Source organism: Vigna unguiculata, chromosome 7, assembly GCF_004118075.2.
Source record: "Vigna unguiculata cultivar IT97K-499-35 chromosome 7, ASM411807v1, whole genome shotgun sequence".
Classification (NCBI taxonomy): domain Eukaryota; kingdom Viridiplantae; phylum Streptophyta; class Magnoliopsida; order Fabales; family Fabaceae; genus Vigna; species Vigna unguiculata.
Window position 1 is genome coordinate 13,345,281 of NC_040285.1, and position 9,683 is coordinate 13,354,963.

Consider the following 9,683-nt stretch of genomic DNA (forward strand, 5'->3'; position numbering starts at 1 on the left):
ACTCATTATGCGTCAAATTAAATTACAAGGTTTTCAATATTTTTTGAGCCGTGAATCATGTCACTCACTTTAACAATACTCTCTCATGATAAACATTCATCGTAAGTCGTAATGTAGTTTAAAACACCATTAAAATAATTTACTTGGTTTCTTACCTTAATCGACTCAAGTGCCAAACTGATACAACATAATATCTACTAAACTGATACAACGTAATATCTACTAAAAAACACAGGTACTTCGTGTGACTATCCACTAAACCAAAATGTTGAACATTTTATCTTCCATCTCTTTTTATAATCATCCTTTTTTTTATGTCTTTCTATTTTATCACATTTTATCACATCTTGTAATAAATGTTGCTATTTTTTTTTCTTTTTGATTAATAATTCTTTATTGTTGAAAATCAATAATTTCGTTTTTATAATTTTTTAATTGTTCCAAAGTCATATAAATTGAATTAATTAAATTCAATTTTCTCGTTTGATCTCAGAATAATCATTTATCCAAAACATATTTGTTTTTGTTTCAACTTTCCTTAAATGGGCCTAAGCTTTTTCGACCTGTTCAATGATGTTTTTCTGTAATTCTTTTGAGTTTCGAATAGTTCTCCAGATTTTTTGCTTTCGATTATCTAATAAATTACGTAATGAAAGTAGTGTGACACCCCATTTAAATAGAATAAATCTACTTAATAAAACATCACAAAATTATAATATTAAAAGAGCAACTAGATGAACAGTATATAGGGATTCACCATTATAGTCATCTATGAATGAACTTAAAAAGATACCAAGGCACACTAAAGGTGCCATGAACAAAACATAATCTAAAGAGTTTTAATAGTTTTGCAAAAGAGATGCTCATAGAGCAAGGAATTACATAGGCCTAGGGGCCTTAAGGATGCTCATAAGAGCGGTCCAAACTAAATAGCATTGCCACCACAATGAGATCTACCTTCAGTATTTCCCCCATCCGCTCCCACCAATAAGGTGATCATCGCAAAAGAGAAAGCAAAACAAGAACAGACAGAGATGAAAGGGTAAGCTAGTGGAAAATGATTTTTAACATGTTATAGCAAGCCGATACTTAAAACAGTTCGCAAGCATGCAACCCTAGTAGGCACAAAATCATGTTATAGCAAACAAGCAAGACACTATGACTCAATTATCCGGATACATATAATAAGATCGGATTCACTAGACGCTTGCACTTGTGGTGGCCTCTACTGCTCTGCAGAGCCATTGCCAATGGGTTTCACCCTACCACACACAAGGTTAGCCTTCAAGCATTTAAGGTCCTTATCCTGTCAAAGACTAGGGTCTCTCGCTACTCTCACCACTTGGATTAGTTTGCTCTAGGTGAGACTAATTGATCCTTTAGAGTTTTGGGATATGATCCTTACTTGAATTCTTATCTTAATTATATACACTACTCACCACCATAAGATCTCCCCATAAGACTCATGGAATTACGTCTATCTCACACCAAATTCATGTTCCTCATGCCATAACCACCATTTTTATTTCAAACATCCAATTCTCATGCCAAAACACCACCAACCAACAATTTCATGCCTTAATTCATTCCAAGCATACCACTTTCAGTTCTTACAAACCAAATAACACATGCATATTCACATACTTCATGAATTTTCAAGTTAAACAACTAGCCACGAGTTAATAAGGAAAATAAAACACAAATCTACACAATCTCGCTTAGGCTAGAAGCCTCCGACCAAGCAACAAGGACTGTGTCGCTTAAGCTAGGCTCTCTCGCATGAGCGAGCGCGTTACAGTGGCACTCTGCAAGCTCTCGCTTGGGCGAGATTACCACTCGCCCAAAACTGAAGTCCCTCGCCTAAATGAGGACTCGCGCAGAGAATGCAACTGGTTTCCTCGAGTGCTCGCTTGGGCGAGCTGTTTTCGCCTGAGCGAGATGATGCGTCGCTCAAAATAAGAACTCTCTGTCTAAGTGAGATGCTTGAGCAGAACTAGGGCGAATATTTGCTATTCTCGCCTAGACAAGACGAGCTCGCTTGGGCGAGAATATCAGTTCTCGCCACTATTCCACGCATGCAAAGCCAGAAATAGTCCCACAAAACATTGTAGTTCAATCTCACACGAGCACAAGCATTTTCCAATCATTTTATGCATAAAACCAAAGTGAAAACAATCACATACAACAAAAAGCAAAAAACCTAGCTTTGATTACCTTGAGTAAAGTTGAGCTTAAGGAAAAGAGAACACGTAGTAAGAGGAATTCCAAGACCAGAAGCAACTTTAAGAAGCTGAAAACATAGCAGACAAGAACAAAAAGAGATTGTGATTGAGACCCACACGAAATCAAGCTTAAGAGGAGAAAGGAACCACAAATGAGCTTGAACTTCGATTCTACTTACACGGAAGTGGTTTCGATTCACTCCAATGAGGAAACTGTATGTGCCCTAGCAAAGCTTCTGCTGTAGTAGAGAGAGTGAGGGAAAGGAACATTTTGAAAAAGAGTAAAGTGAGAGTGAGTGGGGCAAGAAAGGGGTATTAGGGTCCCTTGAAGGACTGGCCTTGTGCCCACAAAAAGGTCAAGCCCAAAACGATTTTAGAGCTGAGAAAATGGGGCTTACAAATCCATTTCAAAATATTTATGATTTCTTCCCAAACCAAACATGAATCTTTCGATTCATTTGGCTTAGGATAATTAAGAAAAGTTGTTTGGATAAGAGAATGAGAGTGAAAAATAAAGAAAAAAATTAATATAATAAATGTGAAAAAAAATATAAAATGATATATTTAATAAATTGACCAAAATATCCTTATTATAAATTAATTTTACTTAAATATTAAATTATAATTTTACTGTATTTTCTTCATTTAATTATTTTTATTATTATTTTTAATTACCTTTTATTTTACTATTATTATTATTATTATTACTTTATAATTTTTATTATGTTATATGACAACCACAATTATATAGTAAAACTTTCTTCAACCTTCATGTTGCATACCATTTGAGTATCAGTGCAAACCATTAACACTATCACAATACATCATTATGGCCAACGAAACACAACAAACACAGTAATCATAATCCATTATGGTAATGTATAATCGATATTGACAAAAAAAATCACATAATCGATTACTCCTACACCCATAATCAATTATGTTCTTGAAAAATTGCCCTAATCTCATTAACTACCAAAAACAATAATGACACCTAAGCAACAGATAGAAGCTTTGCAAAACAAAGTTCAGATGAAACAATGATGACTTTCGCAAACCAATTATGAGAAAAAATAATGAGCCAAGCACAACCAACCACGAAGCTAGTAATAAGGAAGACAGAAACAGGAATGTTAATTGCTAATATTCCACGTGTATTTCTCCTTCTTTCTTCTTATGTCACCGACAGACCAAACTGAAACACGTGCAGTTTTTTCTCATTGCATTTATGATCATATCATTCAAAACAAACACAATATTATCTAATGGTCGATTAGCGGAAACAAATACAGTAGGAATATAAAATGTACCTTCTATTTCAGCAAAAAATGGTGGACATTTATCAGGCTTCAAATAAATACCTCTTACATACTTTTTTATTCTATTTTCAATTTGTGTAGCAATACAAATAAATCATAATAACTAAAAGATGTTAAATTTCATTATAATTATAACAAAGTTTAATATGTAAAAGAGTAAATATTCTTCGCTAATATTTATTTAAATTTGACATTATAGCTCACCTTATAAATTTTAGAATTTTGCTGTGTTCACTACTCGTATATTCATTAGTGTTGATTCTTGTCTGGCTTATACATGCTTGGCCAGGAAGAATAGTGGCAAGAGGCATGAAAAGGAGGGACTGTTTTTACTTATTTTTCCATACAAATAATCACCATCATATGCTGATGAATGTCTAGCGGTAGAAAATTGACAATACAAAACAAAATAGGGAGCAGAACAGGATCTGAATCCAAGTAATTTCTAAACAGAGAGGACCTTCTACGTTTATTGTAAACTGTATAAAGAACTAGACTTCCCCTAACATATAATTTCTAAAATAGTATGAACGTTTAAATGGAGGAAAAAGTGCAGAGTAAAAGTGCAGAGTATGAAAATAATTTACATGTTAGCTATTTGATTAACTTGTTACTGAGAACTGCTAAAATGTTAGCTCTCCCTAAAACACCACTTGGCTGCTTTTGTATAGATAGGGCCGGTGAAGCTTAACCTGCAATGTGCACAAGTTGGTTTCAATGATAGTGTTATTCTTATCTTGTGCATTTTCTCGCTAAAGAGACTTACAATCCCCTGAGGTGAGAGTTACTTGTGCCAGCGATCCAACAGTGAGCAGCACAATTGAATTGTCAACTCTAGATTGTAAATATCAACCAATCATGTTTCGTCTGAATATCAACAAAAAAGAACGGACCTTAGACATTAGTGGTTGGTTTATAATGTCCATCAAGAGTTACATAACAAATATAGTAAATTACATTTCTCTCAAAATACTCACATTACTTTCTCTCAAAAAGAACGGACCTTAGACATTAGTGGTTGGTTTATAAGTTTTTTTTTTCTTTCTCTAGCTGTGATTTTTATTTCTGATTAATAACTTGTTTGAAATACTCACAGACAATTTTATAGTCAATAGTAGAGGAACTTATATTTTTCCACTAAAGTATTAAAATTAGTAATGACAATGAAAGTTGAAGGAATAGACAGAATATTGTTGGGACACATAATTATTTATCATTGTTTCAAAGTTTTTCTTTACAGATTAAAGTGTAATTCATATTTATTTTTCTTTACTAAGGGAGTTCATTTTTTAAAATTAGAAAGATGTATAATTTAAATATATGTTAAAGGAAAGAGGGTAATTTATTGACAAATAGTATTTTGACTAGTCTGACATATGAAGTAAAATCGCACTACCACATTGATCTAAAAGCTTAAGAGCGGTCCAATTGGATTTCAAAAAATAGCATGTATCTTTCATAAATATATTAAGAACAAATTATATTTAGAAGACTAGAATGGTAATTTACCTGACTGATGTTTTTCTGGATTCTCTTGACCCCTACTGGTAGTAGGCTTGCTCACATTTGGTTGGTTCATTGCCTGATTCAACGTATGCAAAAAGTTAACATTAATGTTCGTACTTTTGTACAAATTCGAAAAGCAAAACACGAAAAGACTTCACCAAAATATAAAGAAAGAGGTATACTATCAACCCTATTGACCTTTTCTTTTTTTCAACCTTCCAGTTTGGGTACTAAGAAACAAAATCGGGAGTCGATGACAGAAATATAAAAAATATCACTTTTCTGACGAAGTGTACAATAAGTAATTTGGCCTGTTTGTGATTTGCACTGGAAACCAACACATTTTTACCAAGTATATCTCACCCCATGAAGGGTATTACGATCATACTTGGAATCTTTGGGATGGAGCCATGGGAACCAGCCGAGTTTTCCTACCGCGTTGCGTTAGGACGATGCACCAAAGAACCCTCGCCCCGAAGTAAAAATAACCGAGGAAATCAAACATAGCATTAAGGACAAGTTTACCTGCATTAATTGTAACTGCACCTGTTGGAGGCCGACGTATTGCTGATAAGGATCAGTGAAGTTTGGGATACGTGATTGATCTGGACCTTGCGTTCCAAGTGCGTTAAGCATACCATTATCTGACAGATTTGGTGCTGCCATTCTGGATGAATCAGGGGCAGAAACATGGGGAATATGGAAAGGAGGCATAGGGGGAAACCTCGGTCCCAAATGACCAGCTGCAGTTGCTGCTGGCAAAGTTGAACTACTTAACATATTGGGAAATGGCATTACCGGTCTGTTCATTCCCATTTCCATGCCCATACCCATGCCAATTCCCATTCCCATTGGCGGCATATACTGCTGGATTCCAGGAAACATCATGGGTACCATGCCGCATCCCATGGACATCATCTGCATGCATAAATTACGTTCAGTTTTCGTTACAAATGATGATAGTATATTATCATGCAGCGTTAATACGTATGGTATGAATAGTATATAATATATAATATAACCAATAGATATATAGTATATGGGTGATAAATAGAGAGACACAATTGTAAAACAAGCGTACACTTCAATCAACAACACTAAAATTTTCATCCAAGTAAAATAATTCCAAATACAATCTCTTTGGCTCTGTAAATCACCATGCCTCTTTCACTTAAAACGAGTGAAGTTTTCCCTAATAAAACTTTTCAGTAAGAATGAAATGGTCTATTACTTTGTTTTTCCATCCTAATTTTTCTTGCCTTTCCTCCTTAATCCTTTTCTAAGCTTGACGAGATTTTATAAATTATGGATACAGGAAAATAACTATCACCAATTAGAATGCTCATTCAATATTTCACTGTATATATAAGATTTACCTGCACTTGTAATTGCAGTGACTTCAAATATTCAATTGCTTCATCCAACATTGAAGCTTTGTCAGACTATCAAATTCAGAAAATGAAAAAAAAAAAATTTAAGAGCTATTAGAAAGCAAGTAAAACAAAAATAATGTCAAGCAAAAAACAGGAAAAAGAAGTACTGGGAAATTTAATAATTCTGTTGACCTTGTTACATCGAGGTATAAGTTCTTGCAAAGCTTTCATTTTTTCATTAATTCTATCTCGACGCCTCTGCATGAAAATGCAATGATACTTCAGAAAATGAGAAAAACAGAATGAAATTTAAGGAAAGTTATGCAAGTATATACCCTCTCTGAGAGATTGTGGACTTCTGCAGCACGGGATCTCTTAGTAGATGTAGAACCACGCCCTTGTTTTTTAGCTTCCGGAGATTCAAAATCAACATCCTTTTGCGGTGAAACCAATGGAGATAAGAATATAGAAGCAACATATACCATAAATTTATACATATGACATAATGTAAAAGAGTCAACAAATATGCCATTATCTATTAAATAATAAACTATCGATCCGTCTCATCTGTTCCAACGTTGCTTCCATGGGAAGCCACCATCTTGTAAATCTTACGTACAAATTTTCATTCCCCCTTGTTTATAGTAAAATTGGAAAGTACCACAACTTAAACCCAAGCTTTCCCTGCCCCCATCAAACTTCACAACCATGTCCAAGTCATCTTTTAATCATAATTATGAGTCTCCTCGATCGTGAGAGATTAGAAGACAATTCTTGTTTAATAAGATCAATTGAAATATTAAGGTTTACAGTTTTCCAAAACGGAGGTAATGTGCAAGTCCATGATGGGGAATTAGTTAACCATCGTACCATCTTCAATATGAAAAAAGTTCATGTTTAATTGCATCCCATTTACATTCCATTACTTAAGTCTATATATACCTATTACAACTCAAACTCGAACAAACAATGTCAACAGATAATAACTAAAGCACGACGCCATTAAACAGTTTGTTCAAGGGGTGTTGAACATTGGTTTGGTGATCTCTACTCGTTTTGTTCGTTTTACATTGGCGTCAATTGATAGCATTCAGTGTGGAAAATACCTCATGCCCTCACTAGATCAATTAATGTTCACACGTTTTTCGCTTGTCTAGTTTTTCTACCCTACTTTCCCGCGTAACTGTTATGCAAACAAAGATATTTTGACCAAACTCACACGTTCAGTCAGCATCATGACAGCTTAATTCCTTTGTATTTTGACCTCCGTACCTAGCTGGTAGATATTTCGTTTGGCTCAGTTTTTTAAAATATCAAAGGAATATAGTATATAGTAATATAGTAAAATCGTAAAAATATGCACATGAGTCTCCGTTCACCAAACACACCCTGCTCCTCGGTTATGAAGATTTGAATCTTCCAATATACACGTGGCACCACCGTGTGTAACCGCGTTGCGTTTAAGGGTTTCGATGGAGAAACGACACCAAAGTCATGTCCATACACGGAAAGTTTGATGATTAGTAATGAGATAGACGTTGAATAGAATGCAGGGGAGCGTGCTCACGTAAACCCACGTCACTCCCCCGGTGCACGATAGCCAAGACTAACGCATATGGAACGTGTGAGAGTTCGAGAAGAAATAAAACAAACGAGTTGACTCACTCACCTCGCTCTGAAACTCCGATTCGTCCGGTTCTCTCCCCTTCCTCTTCCGGTCCACTTCCCTCTGAACTGGTTCCGCGCTCCCGCTTGAACCACCAGGAGACGACGTCACCGTCACATCGCACGTCGCCGTCTCCCTTCCTCCAGACTCCGCCGCCTTACCTGCATCAGCGGGGGTCACGCTTGCGCGACCAGTTTCAGCGTGCTCCGCCGTCGCGACGGGCGTCTCGCACGAATCCACCACCGTCGGCTGCGCCGTCGTTGTCTTCGAACTCGACGACGCATTGGCGTGGTTCGAGAAGTGTGCGAAATTCTGCATCCTGTTTGCCGCCGGCACCTGCCGCCGAGACGGCGGAATCGGCGGCCGAGGTGCCGGATGCCGGAGCTCCGTGGTGCGAACGGAGGATTGCACGGCGGCGCTGTTTTGGTTCTGACTCGCTATTACGTTTGTCGGCGGGTTCAGTATGTCGGCACAGAAATCGTGGTGATCGAAGGGAGGAGGATCTTCTTGGATTGGATAGTGAAGCCACGAAGCCATTTCGTCTTCTTGCATGAACAAGTGTTGGTTACCGTAGTTTTCTGCTTCAGAGTATCGAATCTCCCTCGCCGGAGTGACTCCGCCGGAAACCAACGTATTCGGCGGTTTTCTGACCGGTCGATGGTTTTGGCTCTGCATCACAACCTGGCCGTTTTGCCACAACAGTTCCATGATCTCGTCGTTTTGCCTGTTTCAATTGTCGTCGCATTCACTTACTCGGCGCAGAAAAAAAAAAAATGAAAGGAATTGAAAATAAGAGCGAAGAGAAGAGAGTTACATTGAGGGTTTCTTTGAGACGGGAATTGGGAATTCTTCGTCATCGTCTATTTGGATTTCGAAATCTGGAACACAGTGATTCATTTTGGTTCTGTTGAGTTGAAGCATAAAAAAATTAGAAACATTTCCGAAAAATATAAAAATTAAAAATGATGAGGAATATGAAGAAGGTGTTGTTAATGGAAACTGAAGAAGCAAAAGACAACTTACTGTTGAAGCAGTTCAGCATAATAAGTGAAGATTTCTTTGTTTGGAACTTAATTTTTGTGGAGAATGAATGAGTCCTTGAAATGAATTGGTATATCTTCTTCTTTTTTTATTTTTTCTTTTTAGTTTTGAAAAATAATAATGTTTAAGATTATTGTGGGGAAGAGTATGCGGTGTGTTTGGGTTGGAGCTGGGGTTGTTGCTGTTGTTGTTTGTTTGCCTTTGTGCAAAGATAAGGCGTTTCTCCGAATAATGAGAAGAAGCTAAACGACGAAAGCGATTTTTGACGGTTTACATTATTTCACTTTTTTTGAAAACACAGTCAATGATCCTGTTAAAGAAACAATAAAAAGTCAATAATTAGTCATTTTTGTTTAAAAGTTAATATATTTTAAAATCTGGCTTAAAGATACGGAGTGTAGTACCATTCACTAATCCAACAAATTAAGAGAATGGATTGTTTAAAAAATATACTTGAACATAAGCATTGTTTAAACACACTTTTGTATGTTTGGATACGAGAATTGAGAATTGATTCTGGAGTGCGTTTTGTGGGGACACGAGTTGTTACATATGG

The 9,683-nt window shown here is 36.3% G+C and overlaps 1 protein-coding gene across 4 annotated transcripts; it reads right to left on the reverse strand.

Annotated features, from left to right (window-relative positions):
* Positions 1 to 3,851: 3,851 nt before the first annotated feature.
* Positions 3,852 to 9,403, reverse strand: LOC114191853 (transcription factor PIF1-like). Of its 4 annotated transcripts, none has more exons than XR_003606028.1 (9): positions 8,901 to 9,398; positions 8,090 to 8,810; positions 6,756 to 6,854; positions 6,613 to 6,678; positions 6,424 to 6,489; positions 5,573 to 5,965; positions 5,051 to 5,123; positions 4,308 to 4,408; positions 3,852 to 4,233 (listed from the first exon to the last, which is right to left on the reverse strand). XR_003606028.1 is itself a non-coding variant. In XM_028081286.1 (9 exons), the coding sequence occupies exons 2-9, from the start codon at positions 8,981 to 8,983 to the stop codon at positions 4,398 to 4,400; spliced, it is 1,512 nt and encodes a 503-aa protein (XP_027937087.1). In that variant the 5' UTR covers positions 8,984 to 8,990; positions 9,110 to 9,397; the 3' UTR covers positions 3,852 to 4,397. The 4 variants fall into 4 exon arrangements, 3 of the variants coding, with proteins under 3 accessions (XP_027937087.1, XP_027937086.1, XP_027937085.1); XM_028081286.1 differs by having other exon boundaries at positions 3,852 to 4,408; positions 8,901 to 8,990; positions 9,110 to 9,397; XM_028081285.1 differs by having other exon boundaries at positions 3,852 to 4,408; positions 5,594 to 5,965; positions 8,901 to 9,403.
* Between the last annotated feature and the right edge of the window lie 280 nt (positions 9,404 to 9,683).

What these genes read in the sequence shown, in the direction of transcription:
- LOC114191853 (XM_028081284.1), bottom strand. Translation starts at nt 9,007, where the DNA reads ATGCTTCAACTCAACAGAACCAAAATGAATCACTGTGTTCCAGATTTC. An exon ending in TCCACAATCTCTCAGAGAGG is followed by an intron (nt 6,679 to 6,755) that starts GTATATACTTGC and finishes ATTTTCATGCAG; the next exon opens with AGGCGTCGAGATAGAATTAA. An exon ending in CACTGCAATTACAAGTGCAG is followed by an intron (nt 5,966 to 6,423) that starts GTAAATCTTATA and finishes TTATGCATGCAG; the next exon opens with ATGATGTCCATGGGATGCGG.